The sequence below is a fragment of the Asterias amurensis genome, chromosome 10 (genome assembly GCF_032118995.1).
Source record: "Asterias amurensis chromosome 10, ASM3211899v1".
Lineage (NCBI taxonomy): Eukaryota > Metazoa > Echinodermata > Asteroidea > Forcipulatida > Asteriidae > Asterias > Asterias amurensis.
The window spans coordinates 1458493-1484225 of NC_092657.1; the positions used below are offsets into that span (position 1 = coordinate 1458493).

General features: G+C 38.2%; 1 protein-coding gene across 1 annotated transcript in view; it reads left to right on the forward strand.

The window, feature by feature from the left end:
• Positions 1–325: 325 nt before the first annotated feature.
• LOC139943133 (transforming growth factor-beta receptor-associated protein 1-like) overlaps positions 326–25733 on the forward strand; it is a 38346-nt gene continuing 12938 nt past the window's right edge. The window contains exons 1-17 of the mRNA XM_071939951.1: positions 326–503; positions 1904–1956; positions 2406–2499; positions 3089–3187; positions 3971–4000; positions 4157–4213; positions 5453–5557; positions 7433–7567; positions 8434–8594; positions 9223–9355; positions 9841–9936; positions 10302–10406; positions 11331–11522; positions 12465–12658; positions 14026–14094; positions 14680–14752; positions 15177–15311. Of these exons, the coding sequence (XP_071796052.1) occupies positions 429–503; positions 1904–1956; positions 2406–2499; positions 3089–3187; positions 3971–4000; positions 4157–4213; positions 5453–5557; positions 7433–7567; positions 8434–8594; positions 9223–9355; positions 9841–9936; positions 10302–10406; positions 11331–11522; positions 12465–12658; positions 14026–14094; positions 14680–14752; positions 15177–15311 (1806 nt within the window). The 5' untranslated portion in view covers positions 326–428. The remainder of the gene's footprint in view (positions 504–1903; positions 1957–2405; positions 2500–3088; positions 3188–3970; positions 4001–4156; positions 4214–5452; positions 5558–7432; positions 7568–8433; positions 8595–9222; positions 9356–9840; positions 9937–10301; positions 10407–11330; positions 11523–12464; positions 12659–14025; positions 14095–14679; positions 14753–15176; positions 15312–25733) is intronic.

Here is a 25733-nt window from a genome sequence, read left to right on the forward strand (position 1 = left end):
CTTTACTGAATATAGGCGGGGCTACCGACATTTTAGGGCCTTTTTGAAACTGAGCATATTTGGTTTCAGCTTCGCGGTTTAAGGTTCAAGAATGTCAAGGTTAACTTATTTTCCCAAAGTATCAAAACGAGATATGGATTCCTCAGATTATCAGTTATTTGGAAAACGTCCGTTATCCCTCGTTCGGGGTTTTTAGAACAAAAAACGATTGAGCCATCATTATGGCATTTCGAAAAGACATTGAAGCCGCTTTTTATTGCAAAAGCTGACGACGAACTGACAAATGAGGGCGCTAGACGTAATTAGTTAAAGAGAATCATGAAAACAGAAAAACCAGTTTTATACACAAGTGGGCGGAAAAGTTTACCCTAATTTTACGCTTTTTTATTTTGTCTCTTAAATGTTGCAGTTCCTTATGAGTTTCTGAGATGAGTGTGAAGGCATTTGAACTGGTTCCAGCCATTGAAAGGCTGAAACTATTGGGAGAAAAGGCCAGAACAGCAGTAAGTTTTTACACTTACTTTTACACTTTACAGAAAATTTTAATTTTTGTGTGTGTGTGATAATCACTGATATTTTAATTTTCATTCATTCAATTTTTCAATCATGGAATTCATATTATTATTATCATAAAAAATACCCTTCCCAAACAATATAATTGTGCTGGGACTGATTAATACGTGCGGTCAGTTGCTGTTTTGGGGACTTTTGTTTTGTACCATTTTAATAAAAGTATTTAATTTAATTTAGTTAAAATTGGAAAAGTTTGGAAAAGTTTCCGTATGGCGCCACCACTTTTTCATTCGATATGAAATAATATAGTATCTAATTTACCTCAATGAGATATCCCTTTTTGTAAAAATAAGTGAAAAAGTGGTGGCGCCATACGGAAAGTTATCCAAAAGTTTCCGTATGGCGCCACCACTTTTTCATTCGATATGAAATAATATAGTATCCTATTTACCTCAATGAGATATCCCTTTTTGTAAAAATTAGTGAAAAAGTGGTGGCGCCTAACGGAAAGTTATCCTTAAAATTTTACATTTTACTCTTTTTTAAGTTAAAATAAAAACTTACACTTTTAATTATTCCCCTACTAAGTAAAAATAGTAAACATAAAATTAGTATTAATATGGGATAACTTTCCGTACGGCGCCACCACTTTTCCACAAATTTTTACAAAAAGGGATATAATCATTGAGGTAAATTAGATACTATATTATTTCATATTGAATGAAAAAGTGGTGGCGCCATACGGAAGCTTTTCCTTAATATGTAATGGTTAAAATAGGTATTCATGGCATGAGGTTTAGCCCCGGAATCATTCGTTGAAACTAAATAGACATCCACAGAGGTACTTTATCTTATATTTGGAGCAAGCTCCCTCCACAAGCACTTTTGTGGATACGACGTCCCAGCGTGGCAAGAGATTCTGCCCTCCGGAGATTCTGTCCCTTCATTTGGCGAACTATGCGTGTACAAACTTCTTTTTTGATAGCGCCCTCTTGTGAATCAACCTCCACCAGCCAGATTTACTTCGGACATGTGTGGAACAGCATCTCCAGCCAGGAGTCAGATTTCCATGTGACATTAGTCTTGGTTCCAAGACCATTTGTGTTGCGCAGTCACACACAACCAACGTTCCGATCTACGCACGGCAAAAATTGTACACGATTGTAATGAACGAGCGCCCGCTAACGTTCGTTCATTACAATCGTGTACAGTTTTTGCCGTGCGTAGATCAAAACGTTGGTTGTGTGTGACCGCGCAACACCAATGGTCTTGGAACCAAGACTACTGTGACATCAGCGCTATAGAAAACAAAACCAGCGTGTATTATTCTTATTAAACATATTTTTAATGACAGATGAAGACCAATCGCCAAACTTGTTTATTTTGACAGATTGAGTGCATTGAATGCTGTGGGAAGAACCTTTACATTGGCACAAGTGACTGGTAAGTTTCTGTGATGATTCCATTTCCAAGAAGAGCTTATGAAGGCTTAAATTGGTCGTACTTGGATGCCATCTGGAGCTATTGTTATGTACTTAGGCACCATCTTGAGCTGTCGTGGACTACATGCTGAACAGGCTTCGCCAAGTAGCAGAATAGATGCAAGGCTTGGGTTTACAGTCAGAAAGATGGGTCTGCAATATTGGCATTATAAATGTGATGTTTTGAAAAAGGAAAAAAAAAGCAGGCTTTGTACTTTGCTGATGCCACGAAGGCAGTTGCCACGGTTGCCTCCGTGCTCCTAGTCATCGTCTTGGTGCGCCTTGAAAATGGTTGATAATTTCATGCATCTTCTTTCAAGCACAAAAGTAGCTAGCTTTGGATGTGGGTCTTTGATTCTAGCCAATATTAATATTAGCAAATTAAATTTCATTGTTGTTTTCTTGTTTCAGTTTTGTAATCCATTTCTTAGTGGAGGAGAAAACGCTTCCAAATGGGAAGATTACGTACACCAGTGAGAAGCAGTCACACAAATACCTAGCAGTGGTGAGAAACAAAGTCACTCTTTAACACCCCCCCTACTCCCTTAGGTGCATGATTCTCCAAAGTACTTCAAAAAACAAGACATGCATACTACTTTTTAGTAACCAATGCCACAGTTTTCTATTATTGTTGTATGTTGTGGTAGGTCATGTTGCGTAGACGAGCAGTTAGGTACTTCAGTTAGTTTGACACAGACGAGCACGGTGATTTTTTTATCAGAACAACAGTGTGACTTTAGAGGGTGAGGATCTACCTGTATCATTCACTACAGAATCTCACTCAATTGGTCATCTAAATTGCAAGAGAATAATTGAGGAAAAAAAACCCGTGTTGCACAAATTTGTGTGGTTTCAGATGCCTTAAAAAGGCTTCATGCCTGAAGTCTTTTATTAGTTAAGTGAGAATTACCGCTTTCTTGTAAACTACGTTACATCAGAGGGAGCCGTTTCTCACAAGGTTTTACACTATCAATAACTCTCCATTGCTCTTTACCAAGTAAGTTTTGATGCTAATAATTATTTTTGAATAAAACGTGTACAGTGCCTTTAAGTTAGCATTTTAATGGTTTCTTGAAACCTCCTCTTCTTTTCAGAAAAAGCCAATCCAGCAGCTGAAGGCAGCTTCAGCACTGACAAGAATCTTAGTGCTTTGTGACAATGTCTTGACCCTCTTGAATATGTTTAACCTGGAGGTCAGTATGCAAATTATAAGGTCATATGCAAATTTTAAGTTTGTATGCTAAATGTAAGGTCGTATGCAAACTATAAGGTCGTATGCAAATTGCAATAATTTTTATAACAACCACAGTATCAATGTGCTTTACATTAGTGTCCTGGTCATTGGGTCAATAACATCCTTTTAGCCCTAATCTTTCTCAGCTCCCTGGGGAGTATACAGTCCCGAGCTGCCATGGCGCTCCGAAGGCTTTTTCATACACAATATCAACATCTACCCATAAGGTTGTTTGTCAGGCGCTTAAAGGCAGTGGACACTATTGGTAATTGTCAAAGACTAGCCTTTACAGTTGGTGTATCTCAACATATGCATAAAATAACAAACCTGTGAAAATTTGAGCTCAATCGGTCATCGAACTTGCGAGATAATAATGAAAGAAAAAATAACCTTGTCACAAGAAGTTGTGTGCGTTTAGATAGTTGATTTCGAGACCTCAAGTTCTAAACTTGAGGTCTCGAAATCAAATTCGTGGAAATTTACTTCTTTTTCATGAAAACTACGTCACTTCAGAGGGAGCCATTTCTCACAATGTTTTATACTATCAACCTCTTCCCATTACTCGTAATCAAGTAAGGTTTTATGATGATAATTATTTTGAGTAATTACCAATAGTGTCCACCGCCTTTAACATGTAAAGATTGCGTGTATTTCATTGCAACACCTTTCAATTGAATCATGTTTTTATGTGGTTAACTGACTACAGTTTGACATCCCTTATTTGATTTCTTCTATTTTTCAGCCCATACTGAGTGGAGCTAAGATCAAAGGGGTGAGTGTAAAGAACTTAAAGAAATTCAGGGAAACTTTTCAGGCAACTTTGAGGTAACCAACTGCAAGCCTTGGAAGTTTAACATTTAGGTTTCTTTGAAGGTTATTTTCTTAAATGTTGCCTATTACATTTTTTCCATTTGTTTATGTTGTTTAGGTAACAGCTTTCTGTGTCAACAACAATCCAAGATCAAGCAATCCATTCAGCCTGGAGGTAATCAATAATCAATTGTCAACAAATGTAATCAATTGTCTCAAAAACCAATAATCAATTATCATAAACCATATAGTCAATATAAATGATATATTGTATGTATCTAACCCAAGATCTAGTAAAAGAATTTTCAATAACAAATATTCAATATCAGTCTTGAGGTAATCAATAATTAATTTGTCAATAACAGTAATCAATTGTCAATAACCAATAATCAATAATTATAAGCAATATAGTCAATATAACTGATATATTGTGTGTATCTAACCCAAAGTCAAGTAACAGAATTTTCAATAACAAATATTCAATATAATTGTGTCCACTCCAAGATCAAGCAACCCATTCAGTCAGGCGGTAATCAATAATCAATTGTCAATAACCAAAATTCTATTATTGTAATAAACAAAATAATCAATATAACTATAAGTTGTAACCCTGTTTCAGCCCAAGGACTAGGTGGCAACATGTCTCTGGTGGCAGTTGATTCTGTTGACTGTAGCCCTCAACCTGGAGTGACCCTCTGACCTTGTGATTTTGAGCGATTTGTATATAAAACATAAAAGATAAAATATAATGCTTTTTACAAAACTGTTATGAAAATCTCTTTTCTAAAAAATGGAGTGAAAATCCACTTTTCTCCACTAAAATATGTCTGGGCTTAGATGGAGAGCGTTCCCTAAAATCGTGAATAAATTCACGAAGGCCACGCTAACCTCTGGAGACCGTTTTTCAAGATGGTTTAAGAGAATTACATTTCCCTTACACCATGGTGAAAGAGAAATAGCTCCTTGTATTTCAGCTTAATCCTGCACTTAATTGAGATTTCACACTGGTTTCTCAGCGAATATTTACATTAAAATCGTGAATAAATTCACGAAGGCCACGCTAACCTCTGGAGACCGTTTTTCAAGATGGTTTAAGAGAATTACATTTCCCTTACACCATGGTGAAAGAGAAATAGCTCCTTGTATTTCAGCTTAATCCTGCACTTAATTGAGATTTCACACTGGTTTCTCTGCGAATATTTACATTAAAGGAGCTATAGTATAAATATAAATAGTAGACTTGCGGGTACAACTATTTGAGGGAGTGTTGGTTGGCTCTGAAAAGAGCCGGTTTGGTCTCGACATTTCGAACAGTATACTCTGCTTGTCTTCAGGAGAAAGACTTATATAGTGATAGGTAATTCCTTTAAATTTTAAGATTTTGTGTACTTTTTTCTTCATGGGACCATCTTAGATTGCTGTAACTTCAAGACGGAAGCAGGTCCAAGTCTACACAGTCACTGAGGATAAGTGTGTCCTCATCAAAGAGATATCCATTAGTGATATACCCGTTAACCTGGTAAGCACATAGAAATCTTGCTAAGCAGAAATGGGCTACTGTTGTAATGTTACATTGTTGCGACAAGTGTCTGCCAATTCTTTTGCTTACTGAAGAAACTTTCCTCAGAGTTAAACCATCAGATTTCATAGAGCTGCTTGAGTAGAAATTATGTATTGGAAAATAGGTGCAACACAAAACTTAACTTGACCTACTTGTCGGAGCCTCTCTTTGTTTGTTTGTTTGTTTGTTTGTTTGTTTGTTTGTTTGTTTGTTTGTTTGCTTGTTTGAATGATCTTCCTGCTAAGGGAACTCCGCAAACTCCCATAAGGGGATATAAACACCAAGCTGGCACCAGCAAATCTCTCTCACACAAACATTGGTTTGACATCTATGATTATGAATTGCACAAATCAAGAAATTGTGATTTGGCAACTCGTAGACAATACATATTCTAGGTTTTTTGCGGTTAGCTAAGGGATTCGAACCCACAATCTTGTACTTGCAAGTCCTGCAGTCTAACCACTGAACCACAGTTCGCTTGGTAGGATTCAAACCCACAACCTTGTAATTGCAAGTCCTGCAGTCTAACCACTGAACCACGGTTAGCTTGGTAGGATTCAAACCCACAACCTTGCGATTGCAAGTCATGCATCTAACCACTGGACCACAGTTAGCTTGGTAGGATTCAAACCCACAACCCTGTGATTGCAAGTCCTGCAGTCTAACCACTGGACCACAGTAAGCTTGGTAGGATTCGAACCCACAACCTTGTGATTGCAAGTCCTGCAGTCTAACCACTGAAGCACAGTTAGCTTGGTAGGATTCGAACCCACAACCTTGAGGTTGCGAGGCCTGCAGTCTAACCACTGAACCACAATTCGCTTGGTAGGATTCGAACCCACAACTTTGTGATTGCAAGTCTTGCAGTCTAACCACTGGACCACGGTTAGCACAAATAGCTTGGTAGGATTCAAACCCACAACCTTGTGATTGCAAGTCCTGCAGTCTAACCACTGAACCACAGTTAGCTTGGTAGAATTCAAACCCACAACCTTGAGGTTGCGAGGCCTGCAGTCTAACCACTGAACCACAATTCGCTTGGTAGGATTCGAACCCACAACTTTGTGATTGCAAGTTCTGCAGTCTAACCACTGGACCACGGTTAGCACAGCTAGCTTGGTAGGATTCAAACCCACAACCTTGAGGTTGCAAGTCCTGCAGTCTAACCACTGGACCACAGTTAGCTTGGTAGGATTCGAACTCACAATTTGTGATTGCAAGTCCTGAAGTCTAACCACTGGACCACGGTTAGCACAGCTAGCTTGGTAGGATTCAAACCCACAACCTTGAGGTTGCAAGTCCTGCAGTCTAACCACTGAACCACAGTTAGCTTGTTAGGATTCAAACCCACAACCTTGTGATTGCAAGTCCTGAAGTCTAACCACTGGACCACAGTTAGCTTGGTAGGATTCGAACTCACAATTTGTGATTGCAAGTCCTGAAGTCTAACCACTGGACCACGGTTAGCACAGCTAGCTTGGTAGGATTCAAACCCACAACCTTGAGGTTGCAAGTCCTGCAGTCTAACCACTGAACCACAGTTAGCTTGTTAGGATTCAAACCCACAACCTTGAGGTTGCAAGTCCTGCAGTCTAACCACTGGACCACAGTTAGCTTGGTAGGATTCGAACTCACAATTTGTGATTGCAAGTCCTGAAGTCTAACCACTGGACCACGGTTAGCACAGCTAGCTTGGTAGGATTCAAACCCACAACCTTGAGGTTGCGAGTTCTGCAGTCTAACCACTGAACCACAGCTTGGTAGGATTCGAACCCACAACTTTGTGACAGTTTTAACACTGTAGCTCACCCTACATATGTTTCCTGTTTACAGAGTATGGATGCTTTCTGCATCTGTATAGCCACGTCTAACGAGTACATCTTAGCTAACTACCATACCGGAGTGATAACGGATTTATTTCCCTATGACGCCGATCAGACGTCCCCAGTTGTCAAAAGAGTTGGAAAGGTTGGTATGAAAAAAAATGAAAAATAAAAATTGTGATTTATAAGGCACTTTTTAAACCAAGAATCAGTATTATATACATGTACACCTGATAAGCGTTCTGTAACCTGTTCGTTATAAAATCGTTATGGTTAGAAAGATGTTGTAAAAGTAGAATACAATGATCTACACAAATATGCCTCAAAATTGCGTGGTTTTCATTTTACCTCGTCGACAAACACGGTCGGCCATCTATGGGAGGTGGTCGACCGTGTTAGTTCGCCACGTAAAACGAAAACCGTGCAACTTTTAGTGATACTTGTGTGGTTCATTATATTCTACTTTTAAAACCTCTTTCTAACCATATGCATTCCATAACAAACGGTTTCAAACGCTTTTTATAGACCAACTGGTCCGATCCAAGCCAACGTGTTCCTTTAAATATTCATATTTTGTTAAAGTGGTAGATTCGATTGGTAGAAAAGGTAGCTTTGTATAATGAATATTCATATTTCATTATCAAAAAACATCTCAATGTAAAGATATCCAAACCCTTCTGATAAATATTCATATGTAGTTGAAAGTGGTAGATCTGATTGGCTAATAAAGACACTGCTTCCTGTAATGAATATTCATATTTCATTTTTAGTAAACATCTAATTGTAAAGATATCCAAACCCTTCTGATGAATATTCATATCTGGTTTAAAGTGGTAGATTTGATTTTTTAAAAGAGACACTACTTCCTATAATGAATATTCATGTTTCATTCCAGTAATGCATCTCATTTCAAAGAGCCAAACCCTTCTAAATAATATTCATATTTTGTTCAAAATGATAGATCTTATTGGTAGAGAGAGAGAGTAATGAATATTCATATTTGCTTCTTAGGAGGAGTTTCTATTGGCTGGTCCAAGTGCTCTAGGGATGTTTGTCACCTCTGCTGGGATTTCACAACGCCCTCCCCTGAAATGGTCTGAGACGATCCGTGGCGTCAGTTATTTGTTTCCTTATGTGGTTGCCATGGATGACGAGTTTCTGACAGTCCACAGGTATGTTTACAAATTATTGTTTGCTATTGGTGAAACCCTGGGTGATTTGTTAGAAAAAGAAGCATTTGACCCGAGTGTAAGCTGTTGGTAATGCATGTAACAATGTTGTGACTTAAAACCACATTGCATGTTCAAAACATTGTTAGTACAGCTATCAGGTTGGCATAGTTGTATCTTTCCCCGCTTCCATCTCTATAGCCCTGGTTTGAATTGCCCCGGAGGCACTAAGCCTATGCGTGTTTTGGGCTTTCATTCCCTGACTACGTGGTTTTCCCTGGAATATTTGTCTTGGGTTTTCCTCCCGCATCTAAAAGTGAAACTTCCTTCTTTGTCTTCTCTCCATTGGGTTCTTGGCTAGTTTAGCAATTAAATTTGCTTTTCTGAGAGTCCTTATCTTCACAACCAGAATCAATGGAATTAAACAAATTTCAATTTCTCTGATTGCAAGATAAAAAAGTTGACGGCATTGCAATCTGGACATGACAAAGTGTCATGACATTTATCCAAGCCAAACTCAAAGCCAGCGCCTTTGTGCTATCTTTTATCTTTGTGTTGTGTGCCCGTCTGAAATTTGAACCCATTACCCACCTATTATTCTTAAAGTCGACTCAACCTTTTTTGCCACTAGTGTGTTGGACCAGCAGCAGAAGCAGACTATTCCATTCCAAGGAGGGAGGATACTGGGTGACTTTGAGGGGAGGATATTTGTGTCGTCCAGCAAAGAGGTGTATGCTCTTGTGCCACTTCCAGTTGAAAAACAAGTAAGGTCCTTTTTTGTTCATTTCTGTCTTAATTATATTTTGCTGGACAATAATACTCTTAAAGACACTGGACACTTTTGGTAAATTTCAAAGACCAGTCTCCTCACTTGGTGTATCCCAACATATGCATAAAATAACAAACCTGTGAAATATGAACTTAATTGGTTGTCGAAGTTGCGAGAGAATAAATGAAGAAAAAAACACCCTTGTTGCACAAGTTGTGTGCTTTCAGATACTTGAATTCGATTGAGGTCTCGAATTCAATTCAAATATTTTACTGAGAAATTACTTCTTTCTCAAAAACTACTTTACTTCAGAGGGAGCTCACAATGTTTTATACTATCTTCAGCTCTCCATTGCTCGTTTCCAAGTAATATTTTTTATGCCAACAATTATTTTGAGAAATTACCAATAGTGTCCAGTGCCTTGAAGTGAACTTCTATAAAGTTGAGTTCATTTTTTGTTGTTTTTGTTTTTCATTTAAGATCCAAGCATTATTGAGCGATAAGCGTGTTGAAGAGGCGTTGACGTTGGCCAAGAACGCCAAGAAACTAGGATTGGCAAAGGACAAATTCCAAAAGGTATGACTGTTTAGAAACTAGACTTCTGGATAATTGTTGAATCTGTTTGAATCCCAGTCAAGCTATTTGCCTGTGGATTTTTTTTTCACAGAGCTCAGGAAAGTACTGAGTATATAGTGCTTAATACACATTGGTGTAAGGGTGAAAGAACAAATTGTTATACTTATTATTATTGATACTTCACGGAGGCAACGATTGCCTCCGTTGCCCCTTATCATTGCCTTGGTGCCCTTGAAATGCTCCAGTAGAAATTTACAATTTCCTCATAGGGTGCCCTTTGCCAAAGAGAAAACGTCTTGGTGCCCTTGCCCTTTCAAAAACGAAGCATACAGCCCTGAAACTTTCTTAATATTTTCTCTCTCCAGCTTTACCAGAGAATCCAGCAGCAGTCAGGTTTTATTGAGCTTTCCGAATTTCACTTCGAGGAAGCTGGGCAGTTATTTAAAGATGGTCTACTAGATGTCAGAGAGGTATGCTGACTTCAGTACTTTCTTCTCTCTTCATTCATGTTGGTTGAGAATTCCTGCGGAGCCCATAAACAGGCCTGTGAAATCTCCGCTTTAAAGCGGATTTCCGCTCTTTTTATTTTTTCCCAGTCCGCATTTTTCGTGGTTTCCGCTTTTTTTTCGTTCCTTGTTTTTCTTGTGAGCTCCGCTTTTTCCCGTTCCATTTTTATCTTCTTTTTTTACATCCGAAATAGATCGTCAAGCAGCACGTACCTGGAATTGGGAAGCACTTTAATTGCGATTTGATTTGATTTTGACATATGAGTCGGGGGCTAGACCCAGTAAAATACTCCGTCTTGGTCTTTCATTGGAGCCGTTGTTGTTAATTTTTCGTTCAGCGCGATGTCTATTTTACATGTACTTCAATGTCATTATTCAATTGCACCAACAGAGGGTGCTTTACTAAAAAGCCAACACCTTGAGACAAGATTAGGCACACATGGTTTTCCCCCATGCGACGTCCCTACGTACGTTGTGTGTACAGTGTGTATTTTTTTGCGACAAGTAATGCATAATATGGCAGTCGACGACGAGGACTCATCGCGCTTGTGGATTTATTTCTAAAGGAATGCTACAAAAATATATTGGAAATGAGGATGCACAACACATTGTTACATGTAAGAATTGTGGCCTACTGTTTCTGTGAATGTGTTGTCTACGCTTCAGTTTTTAATTAAAGCCTTTTATTACGTTCGTAATTTTGGCCCAAAATTCGGACAACAATTTTCCGCTTTTTTTTTATGACCCGCTCACAGGCCTGCATAAAGGATTTTTAAAATGCTTAATTTTGTTTCCTTGAAATGTTGAAATAATATTTCTTTAATAAAATTTTAAACTTGTCTAAGAATCCCAAATCATCCTCACATTTTGTGTCTCATTTTGTGACAGCTGATCAGCCTCTTTCCAAACCTCCTCCCGTCGACGTCCAACTTCAATCGTTCCGTGCCCCTACTTCATCAGTTTGCCGATATCTCATCGATAGTCCGAGGGAGCAAGGAGAAGCTCCAGGAATGCAAGACGTTCCTCTCTTCGTACCTGGACAGCATCAGAGGAAGTGACCTCAGCCTTGGCTTCAGAGAGGTAGGTCAAAGGTCACAATTTACCATTAACAAAAATCTCTGAATTCTACCTACCAGTTTCACTTTAACTCTTATCAGCTGTTGTCAGTGAAGTAATTGTTTTTTAAACATTCACCCTGGAACCCATTTCCCCAAGGCCAGGGATCCTAACCCAAAACCTAAAAATAACCAAAATGCTAAAGAGCCGAGAGAAAGTCTTACTGTTTCTTATTCGATTTCTCACGATACATTTGGTAGATTTTTATAATCCAAAATTGCTTTCATGATAACATTTCATGATAACACCTTTCCCCAATACTTCACTTCACTTACTGTGACACCCTTAACCATATTGCAACTCATGAGTTTTTGATCGAGATATTGTTGAAATCTACTCATTCTCAAACCTGTGAGTACCGACCCGCGTAGGTTCAAATCCCAGTCGTGACACTTGGCTTCTCTTCACCCAGGGTTATAAATGGGTACCATTGAAGGGATGTCATTGGTCCGATGACTATATTATTGGCCTAATGTAAAGCGCATTGATACGTTATTGTAAAATGCACTATATAAAAAATACTTATGGGGTGTCGTGGCCGAAAGGAGTAGAGCACCGAATTTAAGCTCTGGTGCTTCTGTTCAACAGAGTGTGGGTTCGAATCCCGGTCGTGACACTTGTGTCCATGAGCAAGACACTTAACTATAATTGCTTCTCTCCACCCAGGGGTAAATGGGTACCTGTGAGGGCAGAGATGGTTCTTGTGATTGATTTAGCCGAGTAGCGCATATTAATGTTGCACAGGCTGCATACTCCCCACCAGGGAGCTGAGATGGTTTAAGGAGTGATTTAAGGCCCAGTGACCAGGGGTAATAATGTGAAGCGCTTTGGGACGCCCTCCGGGTGTGAAAAGCGCTATATCAAAACGGGTAATTATTATTATTGTTATTATTATTTGTTGTACAGGAAATAGACACAGCTTTATTGAAGCTGTACGCAGAGAGCAGCCCTGAGTTTCTGAAGACTCTCGTCTCGTCGGAAAACACTTGCTCCTTACACGATGCTGCAGAGATCTTACAGAAGCATGGAAGACACCACGCCTTAGGTCTCCTCTATAGATATCACATCGATAATGAAAAGGCTCTTCTTGTGTGGGCAAGGTAAGGATAAAATTATTCAATGGGAGAGTTTGGAGTGCTAGGTGGTAGCATACTTACCAGGTAAATTTCCGTTATTTAAGTAATAATAATAATAATACCGAAGTCTTATATAGCGCACGTATCTACCAAACAAGGTACTCAAGGCGCTGAGTATATACAAACTTCCAGAAAGATAGGTTATTACAGTGATGAATTCTGAGACCCAATTATTTAGCACCTTATACGGGTTTATAAGGTGCTACGGCGCATATAGCAGCCACAGCCAGGAACACCGGGGCGTACCCCCTTCTCTTTTCGATAAGTGCACTGGGTTCTTTTACATGCGTTACACAACACATGGGACCAACGGCTTTACGTCCCATCCGAAGGACGAAGCAATGGTTAAGTGTTTTGCTTAAGGACACAAGTGTCACGGCTGGGGATTGGAACCCACACTCTGCTGGTCAGAAACACCAGAGTTTGAATTCGGTGCTCTTAACCGCTCGGCCACGACACTTCCACAGTAGTTCTGATCATACGAATATAACCCAGAACAAAGCATCTCAAATTTCCCCCTTTGGCATAGCCTGAACATCTGACGTCACACTTCCAGGCCCGAGAATAACGCCTCTAAAACCGACGTGTAGATTCACCTTTGATCTCAGTCATTTCACATAGAGATACGCAGTCAAATTCTATTGCGGACATGACAACAGTGACTGTTTGGGTAGCTAGCTCATGTCACTGCACGTTTATCATTGTATCCAATGGAATCACTGGATCTAATAACAAATTCAATAATAACAAATTCTTATATAGCGCATTTCACAATAACCATATCATTGCGCTTTACATTAGTGCCCTGGTCATTGGGCCAATAACATCTGTAATGATTCTCAACTCCCTAGTTAGGGAGTATACAGCCCTGAGCTGCCTGTAAGGCGCTTATGGCTTTTCATACACAATATCAACCTCTACCCTAGCAGGTACCCATTTATACCCCTGGGTGAAGAGAAGCAATTATAGTAAAGTATCTTGCTCAAGGACACAAGTGTCACGACCGGGATTCGAACCCACACTCCGGTGAATCAGCACCAGAACTTGAATTCGATGCTCTAAGCCACTCGGCCATGACACTCTACCAAGCGGCAGGGACCTGTCTTTACCCTTGCGGTGTAAGACAGGGGCCCAGTCTACCTTTGACAGAGCTGCCAACACAGTTCCTTAACACCATTCAAATCAAATTTACCCAGTCAGTTTCCCCTAGTGGTTTATTATTTCAGTTCTGAAATAAAACGTTGCATCCCCTTAAGGTGATCCTCTGGCTGCCGCTTCCCGAGTTGTATCCTAAAGAAGGGTGTTTTTTCTCTTCTGTTTTGAATCAATAGAATATGCGATGGAGAATTAAAGGACGACACGTTTCCTGGACTTGACTTTGTTGTGGAATTTTTGTCAAGGTAAGAATAAGTTTTGCTACAAATTAGTTTTAAGAACTCTTTTTGGTAAATTTTTGGTATTGGTCAAAGTTAATTATCCTCATTTATCTTTGTCAAATATTATAATCCACAAGGGCTTTGTTCCATATTTTTGAATCTGATGTTGTGCAGATTCTTTAGATGGACTTGCCAGTTTGTGCCATGGAAAATTTTCACCATAGTTAATTCATCCCATAAGTTTAGCTAATTTATTAAGTCTGTAACTTTGTGTTTCTTTTCCGCATATTTTGTTTTTTTGATAGGCGTTATTTATACCATGCCACTATTGCAATTGCCAATCTCCTTCATTCTTATTTAAATTTTATGTTGGTTTAATGTTTTGTATATTTCCCTTGAATGTATGTAATCTTGATGTTTTTACCTTGTAAATTCAATTGTAATTTAGCCTTTGGCTACAAATATTTGAATAAAATACCTTGAATTGAATTGAATTGAATTGAATTGGCTAGGTGGCTCAGTTGGTAGAGCACCGGCACGTTAAACCTGAGGTTGTTGTTGGTACGAGTCACACTCTAGTCAATTTTTCTTTATTATCTTTGTCTGCAGGTTGAGTGATCATGAGCTTGTCTGGCGATACGTCGATTGGGCACTGCAGAAAAATCCTGAACTTGGAGTTAAGGTAAATACTAACAAATCAAGTGAAGAAAGTAATTGGATTTTAAGAAGTAATGTTTTGGACATTAAATAAATAGAGCCGAATTGTTCTTGCATGGTAACATGCTGTTTGAAAACTTAAAAAATGCTGGGCTCAACACCATTTGAGATAGCTACCTCATTCCCTTTTTGACATATAGAAATGTACGTGCATGTACCAAGTAGGAACCTGATATTTGGTTGCAGTAGTGGGATCAGAAAGCTGACTAAAGATTTTCTTTTTATTCACTTAGATTTTCACAGATGGATTACCGAGACCTGATACAGTGATTGACTGCCTCCATGCTTTCACTACAAATCTAGATATCTAATCTAGTAGGAACCCAATATTTGGTGGCAGCAGTTGGATCAGAAGGCTGACTAAAGAACATGTGTTTTTATTCACTTAGATTTTTACAGACAGAGCAGAGTCTGAGCCATTGACTGAGAGAATGAGACCTGATACGGTGATCGACTACCTCCATGCTTTCCCTAAGGCTGTCATGAGATATCTAGAGCATCTTGTCTTCACCAAGAAACTAGAGGTAAGTCTAGAAGCCGAGTTTGTGGAGGGTGTAGAGGTTAGGAGAAGCCATGAGACCACTGGTAAATCTGGAGTCCAGAGTCTGTAGAGTTTGTGAAGAAGTTGAAAGCAATTAGAGTCGAGGTTTGGAGAGGGTTAGAGACAAGTCCAGAGGGGAAGTGTGATAAACTACTTGCCTCTTCTTTCTCAACATGTTAGTTAAAAGTTGTTAACTAAGTAGGTCCTGCGTTTGATATATGATGCCGTTAGGTATTGACCAATAGTTGTGACATGAATTAACAAGGTACTTATTTACCAGTAGGCTGTACCCCAGTGCTGTTGATCATGACCTTATTAGGTAAGCCCTGCCTCTGATGTATGATTTCATCAGGTATTGACCAATCGGTCGGACCGCAGTGCTGTCAATCATGACCTTATTAGGTAAGCCCTGCCTCTGATGTATGATTTCATCAGGTATTGACCAATAGGTCAGACCGTAGTGCTGTCAATCATGACCTTATTAGGTAAGCCCCGTCTCTGAGGTATTGACCAATAGGTTGTACCGCATTGCTATCAATCATGACCGTATTAGGTAAGCCCTGCTGCTCTGGTGTATGATGTCATCAGCAATTGACCAATAGGTTGGATTGCAGTGCTGTTAATCATGACCTTATTAGGTAAGCCCCGCCTCTGATGTATGATGTCATCAGGTATTGACCAATAGGTCAGACCAGAGTGCTGTCAATCATGACCTTATTAGGTAAGCCCTGCCTCTGAGGTATTGACCAATAGGTTGTACCGCATTGCTATCAATCATGACCGTATTAGGTAAGCCCTGCTGCTCTGGTGTATGTTGTCATCAGCTATTGACCAATAGGTTGGATTGCAGTGCTGTCAATCATGACCTTATTAGGTAAGCCCCGCCTCTGATGTATGATGTCATCAGGTATTGACCAATAGGTCGGACCGCAGTGCTATTAATCACCTGCGATGCCCTCCCTATTGGACTGTACCTGAATTTCAAAATAGTCTTTGTCTCTCGTCGAGATGTCCATCGAACCTCTTGTGTAACACTTGCTGATTGCACTCAAGTTCATTATTATGTAATCCACCAAATATTTAAACTGACAAACCTGGCCATTTGAGTCATAAGTAAATAGTAAAAAAAACCATTAACACATTTTGTATGACATCGATTAAAGGCATTGGACCCTTTCGGTAAACAGTATTGTCCAAGGCCCACACTTCGTGTGTCACAACTTCTGTATCAAATAACAAACCTGTGCAAATTTAGGCTCAATCGGTCATCGGAGTCGGGAGAAAATAACGGGAAAACCCACCCTTGCATCCGTGCGTTTCGCCGTGTCATGACATGTGTTTAAAATAAATCCGCAATTCTCGCTATCAAGAATTTATATTGTGTTACTGTTTTCTCAAAAAGTAAAGCATTTCATGGGATAATATTTCAAGAGAAGTCTTTCACCACTACCTCCTATAAACCCTGTAAGTTATTTGTAAATCTGTGAACTTTTATTTTGTTTTCTGTACCGAAAGGGTCCAATGGCTTTAAAAATCAAATGAATAAATACAATACAATACAATACAAAACGCTCACTTAGGGGTAAACTCTAAATTATTTTTATTTTTTCTCTCATCAAATATGACATTTCAGACAGAAATATTTCAAGGGATGTTTTCTACTTTCATCTTCATTATACCGAAATGTTTCTGAAAATTTGAATGGACGACACTTAAACTGCATATATTTTCCCTTTTTTTCCAGGAAATAACATCCACTATCATGTACTTTAGATTAATTTACACGTAAAGGACTAATAAAAGCATGTGACCAGACTCTGCACTTTGTGTGACTAGGGTTATGCTTTTTTGATTAAACTAAACTTAAACTAAGATCACAGATTTATATAAAAATTACACGTTTATATAAATCTGTGATCTTAGTTTTTTCTGACCAATTATGTAATGTTCCTTTAAGCATTTAGAAAAATAATCAAAAAAGCATAACCCTAGTCGCGCAAAGTGCAGAGTCTGGTCACATGCTTTTATTAGTCCTTTACATGTAAATTAATCAAAGTACACGATAGTGGATGTTATTTCCTGGAAAAAAAGGGAAAATATATGCAGTTTAAGTGTCGTCCATTCAAATTTTCAGAAATATTTATAGAAAATTATGTCTGTAATGGATGATGACCATCTGTGTCTAATGATATTAACTATTTTCGTTTGTTATTAAAGGCAAAACATGACGGCCGAAATGTTTGATTGATTTCATTGAATATACATGTCGATACCTCTATAATGAGTAGGGTAGATGGCCTTAGCTTTCGATCCAATCCGGACCTTCTTCAGAGGCATAAAACAAGCACAAACAAATACATCCGTTTATAGAACAAGAGAGGGGAAAGGGATTAAGGGAAGGATCCAGAAAGAAGCGGGAAAATACCAGCCAATCAAAGTTTCTATTTCAGAAACCATTGGTGGCTATGAACCAATACGATGTGAAAGTTTCATTTCAAAAGGTGGTCGTGTGTCTAAGATACTGCTGAAAATCCGGAGTAATTATGTCTTCGAAGGAAGAATAATCTGAAATTGAAATACACAATCTGAGAGATGTTACTGTCAGTAATGCTTCCTGGACTCAAATTTTGGGGATAAAACTTTTATTATACAGTATTTTGTTTTCATAACCACATTACTTGTAAACCCTTATAGGGTGCTAAATATTTGGGTCTCAGAATTCATCACTGCAATACCATATATCTTTCTGAAAGTTTGTATATACTCAGCGCCTTGAGTACCTTGTTTGGTAGATACGTGCGCTATATAACACTTCAATATTATTATTTATTATTATTATTATTAACTTCAAAGTGGAATGATTCGCAAAATGCACTGTACTATCGAAAGCTGCTGTACTTCTACCCAAGTTTTACTGCCATTAATTTTAAGAGTGATTACCTAAAGGTCTACATCCCCTTTAAAGTCATCAACATGATGTATGATTGCCTTAGCTATTGTGTAAAGTACACCCGACCCTATAGCCTTCAACAGCATTAACCAACAACGACGTCATCGTGTAGCGTTTATTTTGAAAATTTTATGGCAGTGTTTTGCAATCAACCATGAGAATATAAAATCTTGTTTGTCACCCATGGAATAATGGATTTTTTATGGGTTTTGTTTTAATGTGGGAATTTTGTGCCAATTTATTTATTTATTATTTGTTAAGAAAATCGTTTTCATGATTTAGGTTTCTTGGTGCCCTTACCAGCGTTCAAGCCAGGCATTAAATAGCGTGCCGGGCCGCAACACTATCGAAAAGTTCCGACACTCTTTTGATCAGCCGATACGTTATCGATACGCTAGAAAAAATAATAATAATTAATGTTTTTTCTTTGTTTTTCAATTTGCAAGAAGAACTTCTGGTGTGTTTTTCTGTTATTTAATTTTTTATCCTAAACATTTTCTCGACGCACAGCTTAGATTACCGCCTAGCTGTCACAATAGCGTCAAAAAAGCATTCAAAAATTCACACGAAACATGAACACTAAACACTGCCCTTTCCCTTTCAATAACGAAGAATACAGGCCTGAGAATACTCCTTAGGAAAGATGGTTTCATTTTCCATAAGCTGCAAGAAATATGTATCTGTCGTGGCAAATGAGCCGCCAAGAGTAACAAAGCATTTTGTTGTTGCAGCCTAGTGAATTTGGTTCAATTTATCTCCATGATGATAATGCTTTCAGTACAAGGTCACATTGCTAAATATGCCACCAGAGATATGAAAAACGTGATCATATTTATTCACTCTCATATATTCTCAGACATGTGTTTTAAAAAGGTGGCGTGACATTTCGGTCTGGCTAATTTGTCTTGTTTTTTTTATTATAGATTTTTAGAATTGAAAGTTTAAATCCTTGAAATGTGGAGTGTTTGGAGACATAATGCAGGCATGATATTCTTATAATTTTAGTCTGATTTCCGATTTTGTTTTTCTTGATTTTTTTGGCCAGCAGAATATTGTTTTTACTTTCGCTCTTTTTTATTTTTTCATTATGGTTTCGAAATATACCAAACAATAAATTATTTTTAAAGGCAGTGGACACTATTGGTAATTACTCTAAATAATTATTAGCATAAAACCTTACTTGGTAGCGAGTAATGGGGAGAGGTTGATAGTATAAAACATTGTGAGAAACGGCTCCCTCTGAAGTGGAGTAGTTTTTGAGGAAGCAGTAATTTTCCACGAATTTGATTTCGAGACCTCAAGTTTAGATTTTGAGGTCTCGAAATCAAGCATCTGAAAGCACACAACTTCGTGTGACAAGAGTGTTTTTTTCTTTCATAGTTATCTCGCAACTTCACAGGTTTGTTATTTTATGCACATGTTGAGGTACACCAAGTGAGAAGACTGGTCTTTGACATTTACCAATAGTGTCCACTGGCTTTAAAAACTTCATTAAATATACTACGTGGGTGTGCCTTTCACTCAAGATTTTCCTCCTTTTGTTCAAAGGTCATACATCATGGCTGTTATTAGGAATAAAAGCTGAGTTATGGTGCCCTTAAAGGCAGTGGACACTATTGGTAATTGTCAAAGACTAGCCTTCACAGTTGGTGTATCTCAACATATGCATAAAATAACAAACCTGTGAAAATTTTAGCTCAATCAGTCATCGAACTTGCGAGATAATAATGAAAGAAAAAAACACCCTTGTCACACAAAGTTGTGTGCGTTTAGATGGTTGATTTCGAGACCTCAAGTTCTAAATCTGAGGTCTCGAAATCAAATTCGTGGAAAATTATTTCTTTCTCGAAAACTATGGCACTTCAGAGGGAGCCGTTTCTCACAATGTTTTATACCATCAACCTCTCCCCATTACTCGTCACCAAGAAAGGTTTTATGCTAAAAATTATTTTGAGTAATTACCAATAGTGTCCACTGCCTTTAAAACTAATTTATTGTTTGGTATCTTTTGAAACCATTAATGAAAATATATAAAAGAGCGACCAGTAATGACAAAAAATAATTGTGACCATTCAAAAGGTTTTCTTTTTTCTTTTTTGAACTTAAGCACCGAAAGCTTGACTCACACCAAAATTAAACTTGAAGCCAACTTGGATGTTTTCAAAACCTACAACCCATATTATCTCATAAGTTGTAACAACCTGAGGGATCTCTTTGCCATTGAATAAAAAAAGAAATTGGGCATGTGAGACTTCCTCTTTTCAGCGGATTTCTTCTTTTTGGCTTTTATTCATGGGTTAATGAAATCCTCTTCCTTTTTTCACTTTCTGTGTTCAAAAGTATTCTTTTTCTCTTTTTTTCTTGCTTGGTTTTCTCTTTTACGAGCAGCAGGCAGTGATCGTAAAAGTAAAACCCCTTTGCGTTCAGACAGCACTTAGTTAAACCCGCTCCGGTTTATCTTTGGTTTTAAGAGGTCAAAGAAAACGCGACCCCGTTACTCTAACATCCTGTTTATTGTCCTGTTCATTGGTCACCGTATGTTTACGTAATGATTACGGCGGTCAATGGGTCGCCTGTTGTGAGTTAAACCAGATGTGGTCTTTTCTATTCTGTCCACACACACGACACACTGTGTTAAAAGATAAACCCGAAGCGGTCTAAAGATAAACCCCCTCCCTGGACGGTTTTATGTTTATCTTCTGTGGGTTGAACTCAATTCGGACTAACTTTAGATCCGTTCAGACACACCGAGTTGAACTCGATCGAGTTGAACCATGAGTTAAACCAACTTTAGTACCGTGTCTGAACGCACCCAGTCAAGGCTAAACCCGTTCATCCAGAACTCTGTAAATTGTGCAAGCAGGAACTACAGTTCACGCATGAATAAAGAAAGGTCGTTTACTCCTTCCCCCACAGGCCTCCCACTATGGGGTGTAAACTACTGGTAATTACTCCGACAAAAACACCTCATTGTTGACCAAAATTCCCTTGGTTGTACAAAAAAAAAGGGATTTTTTGGGGGGGAGGCAAGATATTTTTGACCCCATTTACAGGCAGTGGTACAACTTTTGGCTGTAAAACCTGAAGTTAAAGCAATTGCACAACATCGGTAAACAGTATTGCCCAAAGGCCCACACTTCGTGTATCACAACTTAAACATAAAATAACAAACCTGTGAAAATTTAGGCTCATTCGGTCATCGAAGTCGGAAGAAAAATAACCGGAAACCCCACCCTTGTTTCTGCATGTTTCGCCGTGTCATGACATGTTTAAAATAAATCCGTTATTCTAGATATCAAGAATTGATAATTGGTTTTGAATGATTTCTCAAAAAGTAAAGCATTTCATGTAATACTATTTCAAGGGAAGTCTTTCACCATTACCTTCTGTAAACCCTCTAAGTGTTCTGTTCAGAAAGTGTCCAATGGCTTTAATTGATATTAGTCTGAACGATTTATAATAGGGCTTGAATTTGCGGGGGAAGTTGACAAGAATGCAGGTCTTGTACTGTAGCTAAACAAATGAGAACAACTTCTTGACCAATTAAGAACTCACTCCATGGTCTTGCAGTTAAAAACGATCCTATAACATGTATAAGCTAAAGTAGTAGCCCCAGCCGATGTTCTATACTTTCTGCCCGGGTAGTAGTTAAAAAGCAGGACAGTTCTTTTCAGAACGGAGAAGTCTCCCAAAAAATCTGAAAAAAGATACTATGCGGTAGTAGAATATATAGCAAAACAGTTCTCTAAAGAACAAACTCTACCTTGCAAGTAGATATTACACGTGGTGTTACTGCAAACCAAATATATGTTGATACCTCAAATCATATCTTCCTGACACAGTTTAACACGCATTAGCATTTTTATTTGAACTACCACTAAGACTTGTTTAAAGGCAGTGGACACTATTGGTAATTACTCAAAATAATTACTAGCATAAAACCTTTCTTGGATGGGGAGAGGTTGATAGTATAAAACATTGTGAGAAACAGCTCCCTCTGAAGTGACGTAGCTTTAGAGAAAGAAGTAATTTTCCACGAATTTGATTTCGAGACCTCAGATTTAGAATTTGAGGTCTCGAAATCAAGCACCTGAATAAGCACACAACTTCGTGTGACAAGGTTTTTTTCTTCTTACATTATTATCTTGCAACTTTCACAACCAATTTTGGTCAAATTTTCACAGGTTTATTAGTTTGTGCATATGTTGAGATACACCAAGTGAGAAGACTGATCTTTGACAACTACCAATAGCGTCCAGTGTCTTTAAGAAGATTTATGTCATTTGTCTCTGTGGGTATTAAATATACTTCAAACAAAATTGAAAGATATTTGTCAGATCTATTTAAAGTCAACCAATAGCTAGGCAAAGGGGTGTGGCACGAGCCCATCCAGTGCCTCTTCCCCCGGGTTCCCATCAAGAGAGAGAAGTGCCTTTAAAAAAAGGAAAAACATGGCCCTTGCCACTACGACCTGCCACCCTGCACTGGAATATTAAATTAATGAACAAACAAATTTTTTTCAGAAGCTCATAAAGTACACTACTACTCAAATTGTACCCCTTTAATATCTGCCCAGAAAAATAAAACACTCATAAAAAGAGAGAGAGTTATTGCCAAAAAAGTACTTTGAATTCCATAAATAACTACCTTATCTTTTATGAGATTTGAATTCAGTGGATGAGTGTAAAAGTTACTGTTCCATGGCAGCACAACAACATTTTTTTTGTTCACCCCCAAAAATATTGAAAATTTACGATTTTTTTCAGAGAAGATTGCAAGCAGCAGTGAAAGATTTCTCTTTTATCGGAGAGCAGCAAGTTTGTGTAGAGCAAAATGGTAGGCCTACACAAAATGTATCAATTAATACTCAAAAATTAAAAAAATTCTACTCAATATTGGTATTTAGTGTGCACAAAATAAGTGCAGTCTAAAGTCGTTGCTATACAAAATTGCTGATATTAAAACAGCGTGCAAAAAGTCTAAGCCCAGGCCAAAGGTATGGGAAAAGCCAAGAAGTTGTACTGCACTTATTGCACTTTAAACCCAATTGGGTTTTTAAATTTAGACGTTATACAATTCCATTTCTCAGGGAAAATTGAAGGTACCTGTGTTTGTCTCAGGACTGCAGTCAAAAAATAAAATAAAAAGCAGGTCGATGAAAAGCCAGTCAACTGGCTTTCATTTTGTGTTTTTTTTTTCAAGAGGAGGAATTTGTTCTTCACTCAACCCTGACGGAACTTTCACTGCTGTAGCAAAAAATTGTGAAAACAAAAACTGAAAAGGTTGTGAGTGTGATATTTCCATTAGGATGCTTTGACAACCAGGCCTATTATATAATTCAGATTAAGAAAGTATATCAACTGCGTATTTTTGTATACAAACATCAACTTATCAACTGAGTATTGTGTTATACATACCTTTTGCCGTTAACTCGCAGGCTTGTCGGCTCATTTCGTCACGCACACCTGTTGCCTCGAAGCACCCTAGACCAGACTGACAGTCAGAGGGGCCGGGTCGACTCTATTAATACAGCTCTGTTTTTTTTTTATCTGTTTACCAATAGTTACACCTCGATTCCCATTTAAAGATTTCCCCCATATTCCAATCAATGGACCATGACCAATGGCATACATTCTCTGCAATGACCATGACTAGTCCATTACGATTAAGGGATGATGATGGTTCCCTGGAAACAGGAGAGGGTGAGAAGATCTGAATTTTTTTTATCATACATCAAAATAGGCGATTGTTGTGATGTAATTTGTTGCTATAAAAACACTCATTCATTTAATGTTTCTACGGATGTCAATAATGTGAATGAAAAGTTTGTCTTCCGCGATTTCAACAAATTGGAACTTGCCAGACTTTGACACAGTTAAAAGTCGGGTTGTTGTTGCCAGTCTGTGAATGCGTAGGTCACAGATTCAGCTCTGGTATGTTGTTAATTTGTTAACGACAAAAGTTGTACCAGGTGACGCATGTTTCCCGCCCATTAATGTATAATTAATGAATAAATTATCATTGGGTGCAATGTACCTTTAAGTCACAGTCAATCACGGTCAATTACAGTCAATTACAGTCAACCCACCTTAGGCATTGTTTTTGTACAGGTTTTGCAGTGTTAAGCTTTGTATAATGCTTGAACCTACCCCACCTACCCAGCAAACACGTTATGCATCATAACGGTACGGTTAAGTTGTATTTTGGTTACGCCATTTTCCAACTAAAACAAATTTATTTTCAACGTTGTAAATAGGTTGCAGTTTGGTATTTTTACCTAATAACATTATATTTTAACTGTCAGCTAAAAATGTCTTGTGAATCTTGTTTGCAACGATGTCTGAAGGTTGTGGTTCTGTCACGTTACTTGGTAACGCAGAGACAACGTTGTCTTCAATGTCCTTACTCTATGCTCCAATCTAGAATGTTTATTAAAGAGGAATATCCATTCCGGCCTTCAGCACGCCTACAAGTTTATTCATCTTTAACATTTTTTTTCCGTATAGCCCCTTACCAAATGTAAAAATAACCACACACAATAAGGAAAAGAACTTGAAACCATGCATTTCTAACCCCCCCCCCCCCCCCCACGAATTCCAAAAATCCATACAAACACATTTACCGGTACCCATTCTTAAACAAATCCACTGTACAATTAAAAACAGACCATGTATGACCAAAGTTTGTATAAATTGATTCCAATTATTTCAAGAAAGGAACTTGTAAAGTGGCAACTCATTTTACTACTTTTTGTAAAAATTTGACACACAAAAAAAAGTAGAAAAAGAAGCATTTGACCTTGAGTGTAAGCTTTTGGTAATGCATGTAACTTTGCCACTTTAAACCATGTATAAAACATGTCCAATTATTTCAACAAAAGGAACCTCAAATGTGGCAACTCATTTTTGTACTTTTGTAAAAGTTTTACAAGAAAAAAAAGTAGAAAAGAAGAAGTTGACCCTGAGTGTGAAGCTGTTGGTTAATGCACAGGCCTCAAATTAAACCACATCACCCACAGCAATTGCCCTTTGGTTTTGTTGTGGTGCCCCTTTGGAAGGTGTCAATAACAGTTTACATTTTCCTCAAAGAAGTGCCCCTACCAGAAGAAAATTGCTGTGCCCCTTCAAGAGCGAAGTTCATGGCCTGAGTGAATATAACAACCTTGCGACTTCTAACCAAGTTGCATGCTTAAAACATGTTAATAGGGTAGTCAGGTTGGCATAGTGGTATCTGTCCTCGCCTTCCACTAAGCTTGGGCGATAATGATTTATTTTGTTTTTTACATCATCAGTCTTCAAACTCCCAGTGAAAGTTGTAGAAGAGACAGTCATAGCATAAGAGAGGTGTTCTAATGACCTATTCTTCTGGTTTTACTCCAAACCTATGGGGTGCAAGATGTCTCAGCTAGGAAATACATCGCAATATTACGATACTTGATCGATATCGCGATATACC